Raw genomic sequence first — 20928 nt, forward strand, 5'->3', positions numbered from 1 at the left:
CTATCTGTGCAATCTGAGTTTACTCTCGCTCAACTATTTTACAGTGGACGATTGTGATTGATTGAAAGAAATGCCAATAAATGTTTGATTTAAAGGGACAGACACTCCATTGATTTTACAGATACATGTCTGTTAACTTGTCAGGGTTAGTACTAGTAAGCCTGTGGAGGAAAAGAAACCTGATGATGTCACAGTGATGTCATCAGGGTAATCTGGACAGTGCTACACATTAAAAGGTGGTGGTGGTGTAGAGTTTGAAGACCACGCAGAGAAGGTCTAATGAAATATGTTTTTGATTGCATTAGGGGAAATGAAGGATCCAGTGTTTTTGGAGTTTGACCCATACCAGGGACTAAAAGCCAGGATATCTTGGACTCTGCTGCATCAAATAACTTTATAGAAGTGCAATACTAAGTTACTTGAAGACCCTATTCAAACCACAATAACACTCTGATATCTCAGAGTCAGATATCAGTTAGGACAGAAATCATCCAGATCACGATTCACAGTTCACAGATCTTTATTATTCATGAGTGAGGATATTCATTTGTGCCATATCACCTTCGCATATTAAGCTTCATGTCATTCTTTTCAGCAAATAAAAAAAAAAGGTGATAAATAACTTTAATACACTGTAAATACAGTTTATGCTTGAGCTGTTCACTGAGTAGGTTATGAACAGGCAGGGAGAGGAAGAAACATTCCTTCAGAATTTCCTGTCATTGTTTTTAGAGTTCCTGTTCTTTAACATGCTCAACACAAGAGATTGAAAAACATCGAGAACGTGTCTGTCATTGCAGTCAAAGTAGGACTTATTACAATACTTATTTTCATCCACAGTGTGATAAAAAGCTAATAAGTAAGGTTGGTTTGCTAACATCAAGTGCAGCTTTTTATGAAAAATCAAGCATTTACAGTGAATAATATGACAGAGGTTTCTATCTGTTATTCCAGTGACTCTGTAAAACGAGCAATGAAACCTGCATTGTTTTGCTTAATAAAAGGAGCAGCTCACTTACAGTACCTAAAACTACTTAATTAGTTTAACTTTTAGTGGAGAGTTATGGTGTTTCATGATGCTATGGTATAAATGCTGATTCAGAGGCTTCTCTGACATGACAACAACAGAATTTCAGGGATTGTAAATACTTGTCTTAACTGGACTGATATTCAGCTTGGTTGTACTACTCATCACAAGCTAAATAAATAGCAGTACTACCAACCAATACAAACATTTAGTTTGGTAAGACAACAGTAAAATTCAAAACATCCTGCCACCGCAGAGCAGTAACATGTCACATGACCATGTGCAGATATGGGATTTGCGCATTATTATGGAACCCACGTAACTTCTAGGAAAGGCCCGCTCTACGAAGCAGCTTGATTGGTTGGGGTTAGGTATTGACCTCAAGTGGTTCAGGTTAGGATAACCGATTGGTCAGGGGATTGGACCTGAACAAATCGGGTTATGTTACCTAGCGTAAGCATGGATGCCTGGCCAATAGTAGTGTGTGAATGCGATTGAAGGGCGTGCCTTTCCTAGAAGTTGCGTGGGTTCCATAATAACGTGAGACTTGCACATCATTCGGACCACACAGTATTTAGAGAACAATATGTAGCATCCAGTGCTTACAGGGGTAATCTGATGTGGACTTTCTGATGTGACTGATTTCATTTGATTGCTCACTGCTTTTCTCGACATTAATGCTGAACAAAAAGAAGACAATGGCGTATTCTGACGCGACGTGGAGTGTTCTCTTGCACCGTTGTGCGCTTATCCCCTACTAGTTTGTGGGTTTAACATGGGCGTAAATTTCATCTAGCAGTTGTCGGGGACAATAAACATGAAATTTCTCAAGAGCAATTTTTGAAGGAGACGGAACTAATCATTACATCCAAAATTGTACATTGTAGAGGATATGTGTAGTTGTGGAACTCCAATAAGTAGGCTGGCAAGCAATTTTATTCACTTTAAACACTGGATGAAGTGATTCTTTTCTTTAATACAGATGATGCTGACCTGAGAACTGAACCCCCTGCAAGCAAAGCTAACTAACCATCCAGCTGGCTCATTTTCTGTAACCAGTGAAAGCAAGCTAGCTAACTAACTATCCAACAAGCTATTAAACAAGCTGCCAAACAAGCTAGATCACGTTATAATCGCTAACATAGAGGACTGATGGGAATATATTTTGTCATGACCAAATTATTAATGACACAGCATCATCTGGATTACAGGAAGAAAAACAAAATCACTTCATCCGATGTTTAAAGTGAATAAAGTAGCCCTGTCTACTTACTGGAGTTCCACAACTAATGCTACTGAAGCGATTTAAACCTTGCTCTCTCCCACCCAGCACCATCTCTCTTAACGGTGCTGCTCCCAACGGACGTACTTGTGTGTGTAGCATAGACACTACCTACACAATTATTTTTTATTATATATTCTACATTATTTACAATACACAGCTTTGTTGTTGTTTTTTTAATGATTTTAGCAACCCTCAGATAGGGTAGGTCCTGACCCCCCAGAATCCCCCGCGATTTACGCCTATGCGTTTACATAGCAAATAATGGCCACGTGTACTACACAGCCTCAGTGTGTTTGGGACACACTGTGGAAGGTGACATGTCACAGACTGTTGAAAGGTTAGAGCTCAGTTTTCAGAGGAGTCGGTCTCTTCCGTGGAACCATCGCTTTCCACCTCCATCTTCCTCCTGTGGTGGATGTTCCTTCTGGGGGAGGCCTTCCTCTGCACCTCCTTCAGCCCCCCCACTGCACTGCCACTGCTGTTGCTGCCAGGACTCACTGAGATCTGGGCAATTCTGGACAGCACGGGACAAGGAAAGAGATATTAAGAGAAGAAAAGATGGAAGAGAGGAAAAAAGAAAGCAAGAAAGAGGAAGACGGGGCGGCCGTGGTTCAGGACGTAGAGCAGTCATCTACGGTTGCTACAAATTGATCGATCCCTGGCCCCTGCATTCTACATGTCCATGTGTCCTTAGTGCTCCTGAACTGCCATTGGTGTGTGAATGTGTGAATGCTGATCTGTTGAGCACGTGGCACCTTATATCATAGCCTCAGCCGCTGCTCTTCTCCCTCTACACCAACGACCTCACCTCAAAAAACCCAATGAGTCTGCTTACAGACAGGAGGTGGAACAGCTGGTCCAATGGTGCAGTCAGAACCACCTGGAGTTAAACCCCAAGAAAACATTGGAGATGACAGTGGACTTTAGGAGAAGTCCCCCCCTCCCCCACTCCCACTCCATCCCCCCATTTCTTACTGTAATTTTTTATTCTTTATATGTTAAAGTTCCTATGACATGCTGCTTTTTTGGTGCTTTTATATATTTGTGAGCGCTGTCACTGGAAATGTGTGTGTGTGTGTGTGTGTGTGTGTGTGTGTGTGTGTGTGTGTGTGTGTGTGTGTGTGTGCATGCTCTCACAGTTTGTCTAGCTCCTGGTCCATCTCTGGGTCAATGAGCAACTCAGCCTTGCTGGGTAATGCTCCTGCAGAAAGAGGGACGAAAGAGAAGATGCAACATTTTTAAGCAGTATTAATTGGATATTCCATAAATGTGTATTGAATCTAATTATTTGGTGTAATGTAAAAGGGGTCACTTGTGTTGACAAATCCAGGAGCTGTAGAGATAAAACACGATCAGACCACATTTTATGGATTTATGCATAAATGTAGTCAACTCAAAAGAGTTCACTTTATTTTTCTTGGCACCGTATTATTATTTATTAACAATTTCTTCAGCGAAGCCTCTTGCCGCTCATGATGAAAAAAAGTATTTCCACACGACTAGCAGTTATTGAGCCAAGAGAATATTTGTGTGCCGCTAATAGTGTGAGCAGTGGTGCTTCGGGTACTCCTGGATGAGTGCTACCATCACATCCGGCGTGTGGCTACTTGAAGAGTAGCCACAGTATTTTGCTGATTATAATCTAGCTCTGTGTCATGGCAGTGTGGGCATTGTGTTTAGATGAACTGTGTTTGGCTTTCCTCTGTGGCACCAATGCACGGAGCTCCTCGTGGAGCAGAGCAACTGAGGTCTGTTGAGATCTGCCGGATGACACGAAATTACACGTTTTGCGGTAGTGGGGCAGGTGGTAACAATGGAACTCCTTGTATTTGACATCAATTAATGAATTATGTGATATATTTGGAAAAGTTGGAAACATTGCTATTTGTAGTAGACAAATAGGGGTACTTTGTGTCAAAATGTGTGAGCTATAACACAAAAATTCTGCGAGTTATAAGTGCTTAGAGAAAAAGTGTTACAACCACCCCCGGTATCACCTACTGTAAGGGCCCAGACACACAGAGCCTACGGCCAAACATCGGCAGAAAAGGCAGTTGGGCTGATCAGTCTCCCCAAATTGGTTAAAAAAGTGCCTCGGAACACACCAAAGCTACGAGACGTAATACGTCTCCATAACAGCAGGCGGCGCTAATCTGTATAGTCGCCCAAAAATTTAAACCAGCAGCTGATTAGACGAACGCGTCACGTGGGTCTCGTTTCTCTGGAAATTCAAAGACAAAAAGTCAGGGTGGTTTGTTCAGAATACGATCTCATGTTGTACTGAAATACTTCACCGAAACATGTTTCTGAAAACATTTTAAGCGAGAAATAGGCCATGCAGTTGCTGAATCTTTATTCATTTCAGATCAACAAAGGTCAGTTTAAAAGATTTGTCAGATTTTGAGAGACTCTAGTCACGCTCATTCCGCTCCCCGTTTCCGGGTTAGCACTCTACCAATCAGATGGGTCATTTGAGTTCGACTGCCAGCAGTGCCCGCCCCGCTGATTATACATGTCAAATCAGCCAAAATGAAGGACGACGGCCCCTCAGACGGACGACGGCACGGAACACACAGAACAGTCTTTAGTCACTGACCTCACCAGACTGTCCAACGGCCGATTATTGTGTCCGGGCCTTAAAGCTCAGATCAGACCAAAGATTTGCGACAAAACCAAACTGTTTTAAAATGTCGCAGGAAAAGGCTGCAGCGGTCTGAATCGACCCGTCTTAGCTCGACTCAAGCCGGCTGACGGTGTCGCCTGCGACTCATCTGCTCAAGTCTCCAGAGGCTGGTTTTAGAATGTAAGGAAACGTCACCTGTTTCAGCAGCTAATAGACAAGTCAGCTTGTAAAGTCAGCTACAAACTATAGCAATGAAATGATCCATAAGCCATTTAATTTCTATGTTACAAACTGTAAACAGGTCGAAATGGCAGAGTTTTAGACAGAGGCTCAACGAGCACCCGCGACCATAATGTGGTCGAGCGAGCTAGAGAATGACTGAAGAGAGAGAGTGCCTAGAACAAAGCTGCGAATCAGAGAAATAAAACATTTTTTGCCGATTCATCACTAGAAATGCAACTGTAGCAAGCATCTCACTATCACGTTATCCACATTCATATTTAGACGCTACAAATTAAAATACAAATTAAATCCAGCTACCAAAAAAGCATGAAAGTCGGAGGTTAGAATGGACATACACAAAGTCGTTGCTATGGAGAATGAACTGGGCTTAACACTAAAACCCGCCAAAATAATACAGGGTCCAACATAGGTCAGGCCAGTAAATAGAAAACGGTGTTCGGCTTCCCTTCGTGGCGCCAGTGCACATTTTTCAATATTTACGAGCCACCAAGTCAAGTCTCACAGCTCTGGTATGTAGTAATGTATACAAGTCATGTATGATATCTGAATAAAAGTGGGTATAATCGTAAAGCAAACTGTGTACGCCTTTACACAAATCATACAATTGTACACTTATGTAATTGTAACATTTTGTATGTAGTAGTGGTAGAAGTAGTAGCAGATTAATGAGTAATGTTAAACCTACCTATAGTTTGGTTGATGGTCTCATGTTTAGCCAGGCCCATTAGGAAGCTGTAGTAAGACACTTTGTTAAACTGTTCCAGTACTTCCCTCATACAGGACCTGGGAGGATGACTTCACACAGACACAAAAAAGTCAGCTAAAACACACATGCATAAGAACAAATAAGTGCTACAATTAGTGTTAAAGCAGTCCAGTTTGTGCTCAGCTGCTGCATAGATGAGTGCTGGGCCACAGCCGCTGGTGCCCCTAAAGGGAATTAATTTTCTCACTTTCAAATAATTAATAATGATTCAATTTCATTCAACTTCAGTATCCTTCAGGGATTGTCATCATCAACACAGTCTGTTAGTTAGCGCTTTTTTTTGTCTAGTTATAATTATAGTATAAAGTATAAATATAATGGTTATGTGCGTTCCCATGAAATAGGAAATTTAACTGACGTCATCAGTCCTTTCCCACTTGTCATCATATACAATCAATCTATCAGTTTTTATTTGTCACGTGAAATCGTGACAAAGTACGATTTCAAGGTTGTTGAAAATTGTATTTGCAATGAAAATTATAAAAACATTGTTAAAAAATAAGAAATAATAGCAAGTTTCTGTAGGATGTCTGGTCCCAGTGAGTGAGGACTGGAATGTGAGTTTTACCTGTGCTTGAACCTGTCACAGAAGGCATCTATACACTGAGCCAGAGTGGACGGTTCCACTCCGTCCTGCTGCTGCTCCTCCTTGTCATTCTCCTCGGCAGCGGCAGAGGGGAGCTGCTCGATGGACGTGGACGTGGGGACGATGACAGTGTTAGGACTCTTCCCTGCTAACAGATCCTGGTAGATCACCAGCACGCTGTCCAGGAACTCTACAGACACACAGGATTACGGGCAGTTGGAAGTCCGTGGGTTAAATTCGGTTTTATTCAGCTTTTGGTTGGAAATGGAATTAGACTGCTAACATTGCCTTTCATCATAAATTCATTATTAGATATAAATGTGATATAACTCCATATTGTCCACTTCTGATAAGATGATTCCGCCCTCAATACTGGTAGGTAATAGGTTTCTGTTATTATTTTCACATCTGATATCTGAACATAGAAATCCTTCAAGTGTGGTGAACACGTTTTTTCTCTACATCTTTAAACTGTTTTGTTTTCTATTGAGAAATAATTTGAAACAAATGCCAGTGATTAACACACCCATGTTAATAAAAGTTTCCAGCTCCACTGAGTGAACTGCCAAAATGAAACAGTAGTTTTTATTGTACCTTGGTAGTAGAACTGTAGCTGGAAGGTATAAAGGAAATCAGAGAAAGACATCAGACAGTCGATGGCGTCGTCCATTAGAACAATTCTACAGGACAAGAAAAGAAAAGCAGATAACAACAGTTTACACCAGTCTTCTATCAACCACTTAAGTCCAGTGGTGTACTGGTCATTAAGGGACCCAACAATTTAAGAAGTAACACGTGTCAAAGAAAAAAACAGTATGCGCTTAAGAACCAAAAAATCTGAGGAGTATGCAACATGAAAATACATTTAACTAGAGAGGATCACACCGGTCGCGATTCCAGGGGTTGAGGGCCTGCTTCCCTACTTCCTACCATCCTACTTCCGGAGCCCTTGCTTGCACAACACTCATTTTCAAACTCGGCCTTCATTTTTATGTAAATTACACACCTGTAAAGGTTCGTGATTGTATCGTGCACGGTTTTCAGGCCAGGAGCGTAAAATGTGTGTGTTTGGGTGTTTGTGTGGGGGGGGGTTCCTTCCTTACTTCCTTCTCCCCCATCTTCTGGCTTAACCGATTTCACTATTAACCGCGCTTTAAAACGTCATGGTTAATTAATCGTAAAGGCTCTGCTACACTGAGTGTTCATTGACTGCAAGTTATGTGTAGCGGTGTGTGCAGTTCTTATTAAACCTCCTTGACAATGGGATAATTTACTGCAATTTTTTAACATTACATAAAGTTAGCAAACACCAGGAAAACGCAGAGCAGAGCCAGCCCCCGACTTCAGGACAGCAGCAGCTGCAAGCTTGCTAGCGACTTTTTTTATTAATGTTTAATTTAACGGTACCGTTACAGTTAACAGTCAGGAGCCGAAGTTTGCATTTACATTGAGTGCACTGATGATAACGTGGCAATGACAACATGGCTTTTGTTTGTGGTGTGACTGATTCACCTCTAGTCTCTAATATTTTCAGATGAATTTAAATGAAAATGTTCATGATTGACCATATAATCATTTTCTAAACATTCAAAACTGTTACTGTGTTATTTAAGGCCGCAATAAATAACACATTCAAATCTAGAGTGTTCATGTAATTTCATACATTAGCAGTGAAATTAATGAATGCATAATAATCGTGATAATCGTGAAACCGTGATTATTTTTCAGACTATAATCGTACCAACAAAATCTATAATTGTTGCATCCCTAGTCAGAACACACCTATTTTGATCCGTTTGATTTGTAAAGTTTCATATTTTGCACAGTTGTCGGGCCAAGGGGCGTAAAACCCCCTACTTTCAGTACCCTTTCCCAGCCACACGCATTTTGGTATTCTGCCGTGATTTTGATCCACACACCTGTGAAGTTCGACTGCATCTTGCACGGTTGCGACGCTATAAATCATACATTAGACACGTGCCATGACTACAAAAAGCGCTGCCTAGAGTCTGTCTGTGTCGGATTTCAAAACACACACAAAGTGAAAACAATACCAGCGTCGCTGTCGCAGCTGGTAAAAATATTGGGTCTTTAAATGTGCAGGGCATGAGGAGAGAAGATTCCTCACACAAGGACTGAAAGATTAAATTTTCTTGTTAGGCCTGTTGTAACATACAGCACTGTCATGTACAGTATATACAATATAACTACATGATGAAGACTGCACTGTACTTTTAATACTACACAAATGGCCATCCTATTTGCGCTACAGTATGTACCTCATACTAATCCTCATAGGTAACTGAACAGACTTTCACAGCATGCAATGTTAAAGTTGTGGTAACCAAACAAACAAAGGTGTAACCTCTTAGGAATGGCGAACAACAGTACAAAGAAATCCTGTTCAAAAGAGTTGAAATAAAAAAATGTATTGAAGGGGACGGGTGTAGTGTGTTGTCTGGTTGTGTACTGACCTGGCTGCACTCTGCAATATCTCCAAAGGGAAGTCTGGACACAATAACTGCAGCAGCGACCTGTACTCCAGCATGGACAGTAAGTCTGGAATACAAAACTAACTTTAGTTACAGTACAGAATATACAACAGTGAAGCCCTGGTTTAAATGTTAAAGACCAACCAGTCTAGCCAAGTGGGTTTTTGCAAGTAAAGGAATTAATATTTGGAAACTAATGACAGTACACTACTGACATGACTTCCTATTAATAATTCACTTAACAGTCTGTAATAACCAGGACTTTGCAATGTGAGTCTTATAACTTATAACATAAACCTAGCCTTATATAGAGAAAGGGACGATTATGTAATGACTATCACAAGCTAACTATAACCAAAACAGAAAACGTTTCCATTCTAATTATTTCTGGCTCTCACTCACCTCCATTCTTGCCAATCTGTCTGTAGCATCTCCAGAAGACTCTGATGAAGGAGGCTCTGTTATGAGGAGTGGCCCTGATGTAGTTATACTCTCGGAAGAGCACGTGGTTACTGTTCTTTACACTGCTGAAACTACAAACACCCACACACACAAATTAACACACCTCAAAAGTCATGTCATCAATCAGTTAAAGATTGTATACATGATGCACTAACTTGTCTTTACTTCCATCAACTATCTCAGCTAGGATAGGATGACAGTAGACTGTGTAGACACGTCTCACTTTAGATTATATTTGCTGCATACTGTACATTCAGCACAAAAGCGGGAAACTGTCTCACTGGCTTTCTGCATTACATTTGCAAAAGGCTTTTATACACAGAAGTGTGTTAAGATGTACACTTGTAGGCAATTGTTAGGTAAACAAATGATCACATATTAGCACTGTTTTAGAATACATTTCTTCCAAAGGAAATCATTGAATAAATGTGATTATAAGCAGAATAGGCTACCTAATATTGAACAAGCTCTTCTGGGGCAGTTTGCAATATGAAAATGTGTGCCAAACTGTACTGAATTGAAGTTTCATTATTTTATACATTTTCCAATGGCATCTTTGTGGAGATATGTAACTTAAATATGTTTGTAGCCATCGGTCAAAACGTTTTCCCAGTGTCTGCTTTTCAGACCTACAGAACAACCATACCAATAGGTGACTGACTGTGATGTGTTCAGTGTAACATACTATTCTGCAAAGTAACGGATCACCCCGAACTGGGTGTACTCCTCTTTATGTTCCAGCAGCTGGGTCACCGCATCACTCAGGTAGAACAATACATTACTGTCCGCTGTGAGAGAAATAAACACACAATCACACACGTACGGATACAAAGACAGACTTAAAAACTATGACAGCTTAGCTGATAGTTTCAATTCATTGACGATATACTGACGTGACAGAGCGATGATTAGATAGCTCACGACTGTTAAATTAAAATATACACCAAAAAAGTCGTTAGCTAAAGAGCTCAACTGTTAGCTAGCACTGCACAGCTAACACATAGCTAACCTACCAAGGTACTCGTCATCCGGGACGGTGGAATTAAAACGGTTCATTCTGGTCGCCCTTATAGGTGATAACGTTGAAATTAACATGAATACACTTGGCGTGTGTGTAGCTCTGATGGGCGAACTATCTAGCTAGCTATGTACACAATTTAATAAATGTAATTTCTGTAGCCTTGGGATTTTGCTAGCTATCATTGTACTTGACTGCTGGTCCTAGGTCCTAACATGGTGGGCTTCCATGGAAACAGCAGGATGTTGTGAGTTACATAAATTAAATGCCCCCGAACATTACAGCACGCAAAGGTTCCTTTGTATTTTCAACATAATGTTATTATTATTATTATTAATAATAATAATAATAATAATATTTGTATGTATTTATTACTATAATTATTATCATTATTTAATAATAATAATGATAATAATAAATACAAAATATTATTATTATTATTATTATTATTATTATATGCGTGACTTTCAGTGTGGCTTTATTATAAAAGTATCATTATTTTTTTGGCAATAATAATAATAATAATAATAATAATTATAATAATAATAATAATAATAAATTCAAGCGTCGAAATCATGAAATCAAAAACATGTTATTTTTCACTTAAATACCTTGTTTGTGTTTTTATGCTTATCATTAAGTGAAATGCTTATTATATCCGGGTTTGCTTGCAATATGTTGTGTCTTTCTTATATCAAGTACACAGTACTTCTCTTTGAAGCAAACCCACACTTGCCTGCTCACATAGAGAGCAATAAAGTAGTTTTATTATATTATTTTTAGCAAATATTTCAAAATATCTCTCTGCGGTACTGTCCTCACTTTCCATTTTAGTGTTGTTCTCCTGCAGTGCTTTTTTACATATGTTAGTATAATAATGTGTGGCACTTCTTTTCTCTACTGTAGGCCTACACTCTGCACAATCAGGCACTAATCTTTTGCATAAAGTCTCTTGGAGTGTTGCTGGTAGAAACGGTTGAATGTAAGCCTATGTAATTCAAAAAAACTAAAATGGCTTTCTCTACTTGAGTGGTAAGCCTCTGTGTCTTTGAAATGAATCTGTCTGTATCCTGTGCTGTGCTGTGTCCTGATATTGTTAAATCAATTTAACTATATGTTTTCAGTAATTGAGTGGCTTGTGTATTGTTCTATTATGTTTGTTGTTGTAAAAAATATGTACTTAGATGAACAACCTGCAGACTAGTCAAATAGGTGTAAAGGCAATACATGAAAGGAATTAATTTATTCTTGTTCTTCTTGTTCTTGTTCTTGTTCTTCTTTGTGGTTTATTGGCAGCTAACAACAATTCTGTGCATTACTGCCCACCAACTGTATGGATCAGAATGTCTGGTATTTACAATATTCATTTTAGATCATGTGTCTAGGATACTTTAATAGTAATCGATAACACACATTTCTGAAGTCTTTTGATATTCTGCCTTCTTTCTTCCTCATATTTCTAACAATATAGTATAACATGCTCTACTGTTTCTTCTTGTCCACAGTAATCACATCTACTACCTGTTTTATGTTTACCTATTTTGAATAGTGTACTGTTTAGTCCAGTGTATTAACATTACTGTCTCATCTCTCCTATTCCTTCCAACACACCTAATTTTCCCATCTTTCCTTTGAACTTTGTAAAAAACATCATCCTTTCCTCTCCTCCTACCATCAATGTTATTATTTTCTATAGCCTCCTTTGCAACCTCATAGACATTTCATCCGAACCAATAATGGAAATATTTTTATAGTTACAAGAATGGCTTAATTTTAGAGCAGCTAATCAAATCTCTTCCAATGATAAGCAATGCACGTGGGGGTCCAATCAGAAAAGAATGTCATACTTTGGGGGCGGGCCATATTTCAAATGCAACCAATCAATGGCTTTGTCTATTGACAAATAGGGACGCCCAAAGAGTAAACTGTATAATGCGTAAATGTGTAATGTGGATCCAACATAATGTGGGGTGTACTGCTGTTTCCTAGTCTGTAATTAATGTGTAATGCAGTGTGACTTTATACAAAGTCTATGATTAAACACAAGAGGTATGTTTGTAGTCAGGGTGGTGCCGGTCTCCGCCCCTCCTCTGTCTCTCCGCCCTTGGAGGCATTTCAAAAAGCTGCAACAAGTTTGACATAGGCAGCGGTGATAGGACCGGAAATTGGTGCCATTAAAATAAGAGCGCAAAATGTCTCAGTTGCACAGAAATACATAAACAAATGAAACTGTATCCCGAAATGTTGATTTGCTTAACGTTACGTTTTCTACTACACAATATATGTTAATTAATTCGATACTTTGTATTAATCGAGAAACTTTCTAGATGTCAGTTTTATTTAGAACCGGATGTTGTCTTCTGGGCGGCACTGGCAATGCTTGTAAAGCTCGGCTGGGCTTCTCTCTGTACACTAGTGATCCCATTATCATCCCCATCGAACTGGGCAGCCAGCATCGTATTGTCTCTTAGAGACGCAAACAGGTATCCCAGCGATATGCAATTATTTTCTCATTTTAGTTAAAACTCGTATTTTACTCTGAGCTAGCATGCTAGGATGTTGTGTTTCTGCAGCTGTCGTTGTGAACTGCGTTGTTAGGCCTGGCTGTGTTGGCGGTTGGTGAAGGAGGTTAGCTCATAGCCTTGTTTCTAAGCAGCTAACGGCGGCTGCCACCGCTAGCAGTCAATAAGGTTTAGCTAGTTATGAACACCTGCTAAACGTAATACGTTTATACTACAAATGCTAACAAGCTAGCTACATATGTGTCGTCAATGTGAGCTGCTTGCATTTTTGCTGTAACGTTAGCTGCTTCAACCAGAATGAGCGGGTTAACGTGCGAACCTAGCAACTGTCACAGTCGTTGCTAAGTTCGCTAGTTAATGGCGCTCATCTGACTTACGTTAGCTAAGTTACTAACTAACGACAGCTAGATAATATGGTGACCAGTCCCAATCTAAGTAAACTGGAAACCGCATTGGTGACACCCCTAGACTTTATTTAAAATGGGTGACAACAACCAGCGGAATGGTTAGCTAGCTAGATGATGGCACAGTTTGACTGGGTGTATTTGATGGTGCAGGCTGGTTTCTGATTGCACGTCCTCCTGAAGCCCCCCTGTGTTCATTCTTGTATGCAGTTCAAAATTTCAGTCAGAATTCTGGCGGTTTACTGCTACCTCCCTCATGCATACGCTCACAACGTTATCTGTCATACTTGGGAAAACACGATGTATAATTGGGATTAATTACAGCTGGGTGATATATCAGATATGTTAAGTTATGGTCTGTGGTTTTTCTTATAACGTTATTGTAATCTAACGTAAATGTGGCGTTTATTAGTCCTAAAGGCTTTATCAACGTTAGTTGATAAACAACTCTGAACTAGACTGTTGTATCAAAGTGGAATGAAGCTGAATATTTTGCCTGCTTGGACATATCCACATTACTAATGAGTTTTGTTAGATTGTGTACACCCACCCATAGTTTCGATTGTGTATGCAAGCAACAATAGCTCGTTGCTTGAGCAAAATATCACACTGTCAATAACAAGGATTCTTTTTTTTACAGGAACTTTCAGGTGGGCGTTAGTAATCCATGGTGACATGTCTAAATTTTAAATGTTTTTAAAGGACGTGTTGTTTGGTGGTAGTAGATGCATGCGGTCTTTGAGTGTGATGCAAGGGTATCAAGTCACCTGTGCACCTGCCTTAATAAATAACCACGGTCACATTTAAATTGGCATATTTTTTTAATGAAGTTAGGTGTTCTTTCCATTCAAAAGGTCTTGTAAAAAGTTTTTGTCACACGTTTGTAGAAAGTGTTGAGAACTTTTAAGGATACTATTGTAGATCAATATGCCGATAAACTATTTGGAGAGAAAAAATCTCTTAAGTTTGCATTGCTTATGTGTAAGACTGGCTCTAAGCTGACTGTTTTGTGCTGAGATGTGGGTGATGTCTTTAGCCTGTTTATCAGACTGGGGTTGGAGCAATATGAAATATGAACCCATAGCCCCTCCCTAAATGTGCATTAGACAATCACATGCTTAAGCTTTCAAGTGAAAGTGAGTGCATGTCAGTAAGTCGGTGACATTGCAACTGAAGAACTCACAAACTACACAAACTCTCTTTTATTGACAAAAACAGACAAAGAATTTTTTTGGGTAAAGCACCATTACAGGACTTGAGCTTAAATAGACTGTTACAGCAACTTAACCAGAGCCTTTTATTCTCAAGTAATGATGTTGGCCTCAAAAAATCCATTATGGGTTGGGCTCTAGTAGAAATCCCTGTGTTTGCTTGTTTCAACAATATGGACATGGCTTTTATGTTCCACTTTTCCTTTTAAATCACTTGACATAGTTTGAAAACCACTGATCTACATTACGTACATACGGCAGATAGGTGAATAGTAGATGTTCTATTACAGCAGCAGAATATGTTGTGTATTAAGCTGCACCCTGTGGCAATTTGGAAAATGCTGGGCCAGTGTGTATTTGTGTTTATCTCAACACAACGGTCATAATTATTAGTGTATTTTGCTCCTGTGTAGTCCTAGTGTTGTTGAATGTCTCAAGATGAGGTGTGAGTGTGACGGCTGCAGCTGAAAAGCCATTTGTTTTCTGATTTTAAATTTGGGTTTTTGTTTTTAAGCCACTTATCCCCCATTGTCAATAATGCTGTTTTCCAGTTGAGTACCTTTTTGGGGAAGCCCACCCCCGAGCGGCCACCATGGGGGATGATAGCGAGTGGATAAAGCTTCCCATCGACCAGAAATGTGAACACAAGGTGACTCCCTGACTGAAGTTTGTCCTCAATGAAATTCTCTGCAGTTCACTTCAGTTTCATTCACTCATTTTAACATTGTTTCCTTTAAGTCAAATTCTGACAGGAGATGTCTCACCCACCTGGTAATCTTTCTTACAATACAGACCTGCTTACCCTGTTTATTGAATCCTTATCCCCAAAAGGCTTTAAGTGTGGGATTAAACTAATACACACATCTAATCCAAGTTTTACTAGTACCCTGTAAACCAAACGAGCAGGACGTCAGTTTGAATACAATGTACTGTAAGCATCTAATCAGGAAATGATGCGATGCCATATGATTATTGGTTATTTATAGTGTTTGGTTTTTCCTTGTCTCAAACAATGGCTTTGCATCAGGGTCCTAAATGGCTGCTTGTCAGAATGCTTTATACAGTCCAGTAGAGGCCTGGGCAGTATGGCCTAACATTTTAATGGTATAATTTTAAGCAAAGGTCACAGTTAGTTTGTTCTTAAAATTTCAATATAACTACTTCTGAAGGGGTAAAACAGGAGTAAAAATACTCCTCTGTATTACTAGGACATATTTCACATAGTACAGAGTAGGGCTGTACCTGAATATTCAACTATTTGGATATTCTCTGTGATATTTGATCTCTCTGAAGATATTTGATTTTCAATTTTGTGATTCTCCATTTTTTTACCTCTGATGCCAGTGCTTAAAAATATTACCGCATAGCGCCTATCCCTGATATGCCGGCTAACGTAAACCCTGGCTACGTCACATGTTTCGTCGCTCTTGATTGGTTGTAGGTCTATCCAATTGCGTGCAGAGGCATTTTGATCTACGACCCGTGATAACACCCCTTGGAAAGGGAAAAGACTAATTTGCGATTTGGTCTGTCGATGTCATACACTGGGTAAACCCCGCCCACTCTGCCGGCGATTTGATTTCACTCTGCAGCTCGGTCTGGAAACATTTATCTCCTGCTTCCGTTCACAATTTTGCGGGAACCAATCACAAACTGGCTTATCCACCTTGTGCGCTATTGGCGGGTTTGACACAATGACGATAAAGAAGCAATGGCAAGCAGCTTCTTGTTTATATTCAACAAGCCGGCCCCCGAAGCGCAGCTACCCGTTGATGCCGCTGTCGCTGCTACGTCACCCGGATCGTTGGTCTGATTGGTTGAAGGACTATCCAATTGCGTACAGAGTCATTTGAACTATGCCCGTTGGTCACGCCTCTTGTGCAGAGAAAATACAGAGCAGACTCCCCAGACCAATGCTCAATCTTAAATCTATTGAGCTTGGTCTGTTGTTAGCAAGACTATTGATGTACAGGCTTCCATTTCCCCACCAGGAACTGGAAAGACATTTGTGTGTTTTTCTAGTCATACTTCTCAGTCTCCTTTTTTAAGGAAGATAAACCTATCCATGAATATCTAGTTTTGTGTTGACTTTGTATAGCCTACAGTTTTCTGTCCTTAACCCTGTTTTCTGTGACCATTGCTCTTTTAGGTGTGGAAAGCCCGTTTGAATGGTTATGAAGAAGCTCTGAAGTTGTTCCAGAAGATAGGGGATGAGAAGAGTCCAGAGTGGGGGAAGTACCTGGGCCTGATAAAGAAGTTTGTCACTGACTCTAATGCTGTGGCTCAGCTTAAAGGTCTGGAGGCTGCCCTGGCCTTCATTGAGAATGCACATGTAGCTGGCAAGTAAGTAGTAATTCCAACAAGAATATCATCTGGGGGCAACGTTGGTTGGGGCATGCTGTTCACTCATTCACACTCAATCATTTAAAATGTCACATTTCATCCTTTTAGGTGATGCATCAATGCTTTATTTTTCATTCTTTCTTTTTTTACTGACCTTAAAAGTCCATGTAAGGCAACCTTGTTCATACGATTATGCATATGACGATGTCCAGGCAGTATGGTTCTGACAGGCCGGGTTTTTGTCAATGCCCTTTGCTACAGGACGGCAGGTGAGGTGGTGTCTGGCGTGGTGACCAAAGTGTTCAACCAGCCAAAGGCCCGTGCTAAGGAGCTAGGCACCGACATCTGTCTGATGTACATCGAGATAGAGAAGGCTGAGGTGGTTCAAGATGAGCTGCTCAAAGGACTGGACAACAAGAACCCCAAGATTGTGGTGTCCTGCATCGAGACACTCAGGAAGGCTCTCAGGTCAGGTCCTTTCCTTGGTTAGAATGACCACACTAAGAAACTCCAAATGTAAACGCATTGGGGACTAGTTAAAAGTAAGGTTGTTTACATGTACATGTTTTAAAGATATGCTATGTAGAGCATCTATCTATCTATCTATCTATCTATCTATCTATCTATCTATCTATCTATCTATCTATCTATCTATCTATCTATCTATCTATCTATCTATCTATCTATCTATCTATCTATCTATCTATCAGTTCTAGTAGCTTTCTTTGTCATTAAATGCAGATGTAAAACGACCATCCCCGATGTTATTACATGTATGTTGCCTTTGCTTTCCATGCAGTTAATAATGGCAAACTAGGTAGACAATAACAATCGAACAACCACACAATACTGTAGCTAGAAGCTACATCAAATGGCTTTTGGCTGGTGTTAACAAAGGAACTGTACAGAATAGGGGTGTGACGAGACACTCGGCACACAAGATTACGATTAAGATCACGAGATAAGATTTTAACACTATTTTAAATAAAACTTCAATTAAGAAATACAACTGGAAAAATAGTCTTTACTCAGAGAACCAAGGGTGTGGGTGGGTGTGTGTGTGTGTGTGTGTGTGTGTGTGTGTGTGTGTGTGTGTGTGTGTGTGTGTGTGTGTGTGTGTGTGTGTGTGTGTGTGTGTGTGTGTGTGTGTGTGTGTGTGTGTGTGTGTGTGTGTGTGTGTGTGTGTGTGTGTGTGTGTGTGTGTGTGTGGGTGTGTGGCGAGTAAGACAGAGCGGCTGTACGTTCTAACGCTGGGTTTCACCAGCAACTCTGCTAAAGTTAACTCAACTTTGGCGAACGGGCAGGGATCGTCTATGCTAATTAACAGGTCCAAGCCAGACTCATCTTCAAAGCCACTTGTATCATTAGACCAACCAGGTCAGACTCCGTCTACTGGCTGCTGCTCTGCACTTGTGACCAACTGTGACAATTTTTACCTCGACGAGAAGTCTCGTTACATGTTAATATCACGAGATCTTGTTCCACCTCTAGTGTAGATACATTTTAGCGTGTGTAAAATGTAGTTCACTCATTAAAATATAATACTAAAGTCAAAATGCATTTGAGAATAAACGGTCTGATGTTTGGAAAATAGACTTGTTTGTCATCTTACCTTGACTTACATGAGTTCAAATGGTGACATTCAAACTTGATTTTAATGTGGTTTTTATTTTTCACTGCAAAACATTAAAGATGACTGAACAATGCAGCAAACTATATTATTTTACCCTGGATGTAAAATAATGTAAATGTAATGAACTGATAAGATATTTGTCAATGGTACGGTTCTGTCCTGGTGTAACTGCTGTATTCAGCCATAGGTATTTCGGTCAAATTTTTCTTTAGTGTAATTGACAAGAATATTGTATATTTCTGATATGTCTATCAGTTCATCATTTTAATGTTGTAGCCGTTTTCCCAGTACTGTTTGTCTCCTTGGGTAGAGCAGTGCAGTGACCCTGTAGAAAAGTACCAATGGGCCCATTTGACCATCCTCCCCAACGAAAGCTGTTTATATCAATTTGATTATTGCTTGTCAAAAGAGCAGTCTTCTTTCTCCTGTCAATAACACAAGCCATTTGTCACCTCTCGGTCTGTCGTCATCTTCCCCTAGTGAGTTTGGATCCAAGATCATCACTTTGAAACCAATAGTGAAGATTTTATCCAAGCAGTTTGAGTCCAGGGAGAAGGCGGTAAGAGACGAAGTCAAGCTGCTTGCTGTAGAGATCTACAAATGGATCCGGGATGCTCTGAGACCACCACTGCAAAATATTACCTCTGTACAGGTGGGACACAGTCATCACTGCACATTAGGGATGTCCCGATCAAAGTATCGGCTCAGAGTCGATTTTTTATTATTATTTTTTTTAACTTCTCGAGGATCGGCATCCACCCCGTTTACCTCACTCCGATCATGTACATCCGCTTGTAGTGATCGCTGCCTTTTTAATCACACAAAGACTGCCTGGATGCCGGCACTTTCAAGCCAACATGGCGCAGCCACTCACCAGGGTCCATCCAGTGTATCGTCGCTTGCCGGCCCTTGGCAACAAGTAAAAGTCTCTTTCTTAGCCGTTTTTTACAGAAGCGGATTACTCCAATTCTCCACACTTCTTCCGTGATTTCACCAGGAAACCACGCTTCCAGGCTGTCGACATCGGTAAACACGAGAAGAAAATCAAAGATTGACTATTAAGCGCAAGAGGCGAGAAGTTTAGTTTTTGTTGTCCAACGTGGAACTTAAAACTGTTTATTCTTTGGTTGGGGGTGTGCTGGGAGAGAACAGTTTTTTGGTGTTGAGAGAAAAGACTCACTTGCTGCACTAAATTAAGTGTATTTTTTTAGTTACTCTGTTTACTTAGTTATTTTTGTAAACAAAAAACGGTGTGCAGCTCTATTATCTGAGCAAATACAAGTATCTGATCGGGACTCTGTATCGGCAGATATTCAATATTTAAAAAATCTAATCGGATCGCGGGTCAAAAAAGCTGATCGCGGGTCAAAAAAACTGATCGGGACATCCCTACTGCACATACTCACCCACCTTTTTAATGTTCAGGTTTCAGAATCAAGTCAAACTAAACAATGCTTGTTTGTTCTCTGTCCCTGCAGCTGAAGGAGCTGGAGGAGGAGTGGGTGAAGCTGCCTTCATCTCCTCCCAAGCAGACCAGGTTCTTGCGCTCACAGCAGGACTTGAAGGCCAAGTTTGAACAGCAACAAGCCCACGCTGGAGATCAGTCTGATGGTAGGTTTAACTAGGTAGCAAACTGCTAACCGATTTTATAAATACAAACTTTTCTTTGATGTTGTAGAGTCACTGTCAATCGGGTGCCATTTCTTTTTCATGTTCTTCTTTCAGGAGAGGATGAGGAGGAAACAGTGGCAGCAGTGGATCCTTATGAACTGCTGGAAGCTGTGGAGATTCTGTCCAAGATGCCCAAAGACTTCTACGACAAAATAGTACGTGTTTGTAACCATCAGGGGTGGGTGAAAAAACTGAGTCGTATGTGTAGTGATTCTTTTGCGAGGATTTTTAAAATTGGTTCTTTTCCCTACACACTGTTTTTTATTTATCTATTTTTACCAAAAATTCACCCAAATATTTCCTGTTTATTCTGTACCGCAACCTTACATCCTTTCCGTTTCCAGCAAAACTGACCCCTTGGGTTGTCTTCCTGTGACCATAAGACTTGTTGTCCTTCCTGGTCAAAATGAATCTGGTGAATTTGGTGAACTTGTTTTTTGGTGCTTTTCCCAACGTTTTTGTCGTTTTTGGCACCTTTTAAAAAAAAAAAAAAAAAAAAATAAAAAATAAAAAAAAAATATGGAAATAAAATAAATAATTACATAATGTCCCTAATTTTTAAGTTTCAAAAAAGCAGAAATTATGAATTATTTTGACTACTAGTTAAGATCAGAGGATGTTGAGTGAATCACAGACTGGTTT

The 20928-nt window shown here is 40.0% G+C and overlaps 2 protein-coding genes across 6 annotated transcripts in view; one reads left to right on the plus strand and one right to left on the minus strand.

The window, feature by feature from the left end:
- Positions 1-502: 502 nt before the first annotated feature.
- On the minus strand, positions 503-10747 carry c8h11orf49 (chromosome 8 C11orf49 homolog). The gene is made up of 9 exons (XM_039809727.1): positions 10498-10747; positions 10170-10272; positions 9425-9555; positions 9005-9089; positions 7125-7210; positions 6513-6720; positions 5864-5973; positions 3450-3513; positions 503-2826 (listed from the first exon to the last, which is right to left on the minus strand). The coding sequence occupies exons 1-9, from the start codon at positions 10577-10579 to the stop codon at positions 2658-2660; spliced, it is 1038 nt and encodes a 345-aa protein (XP_039665661.1). The 5' UTR covers positions 10580-10747; the 3' UTR covers positions 503-2657.
- Positions 10748-12872: 2125 nt separating this feature from the next.
- Positions 12873-20928, plus strand: part of ckap5 (cytoskeleton associated protein 5) — a 54355-nt gene continuing 46299 nt past the window's right edge. For 4 of the 5 annotated variants that reach the window (XM_039807929.1, XM_039807932.1, XM_039807933.1 and 1 more), the window contains exons 1-7: positions 12873-12985; positions 15191-15288; positions 16789-16982; positions 17244-17450; positions 19096-19267; positions 20094-20226; positions 20341-20441. In XM_039807929.1, coding sequence (XP_039663863.1) covers positions 15232-15288; positions 16789-16982; positions 17244-17450; positions 19096-19267; positions 20094-20226; positions 20341-20441 — 864 coding nt within the window. In that variant the 5' untranslated portion in view covers positions 12873-12985; positions 15191-15231. Of the gene's footprint in view, positions 12986-14068; positions 14079-15190; positions 15289-16788; positions 16983-17243; positions 17451-19095; positions 19268-20093; positions 20227-20340; positions 20442-20928 lie in introns of all 5 variants that reach the window. The other variant, XM_039807931.1, reaches the window with a different exon arrangement.

This window comes from Perca fluviatilis, chromosome 8 (genome assembly GCF_010015445.1).
Source record: "Perca fluviatilis chromosome 8, GENO_Pfluv_1.0, whole genome shotgun sequence".
Taxonomy (NCBI): Eukaryota; Metazoa; Chordata; class Actinopteri; order Perciformes; family Percidae; genus Perca; species Perca fluviatilis.

Bases quoted from the DNA above. Each gene is read 5' to 3' on its own strand.
- c8h11orf49 (XM_039809727.1), bottom strand. From the start codon at position 10,579: ATGTTAATTTCAACGTTATCACCTATAAGGGCGACCAGAATGAACCGT. The intron at 6,721-7,124 runs GTACAATAAAAA...GTGTGTCTGTAG, and splicing joins GCTACAGTTCTACTACCAAG to AGTTCCTGGACAGCGTGCTG. The intron at 5,974-6,512 runs GTAAAACTCACA...GTCTGTGTGAAG, and splicing joins TGTGACAGGTTCAAGCACAG to TCATCCTCCCAGGTCCTGTA.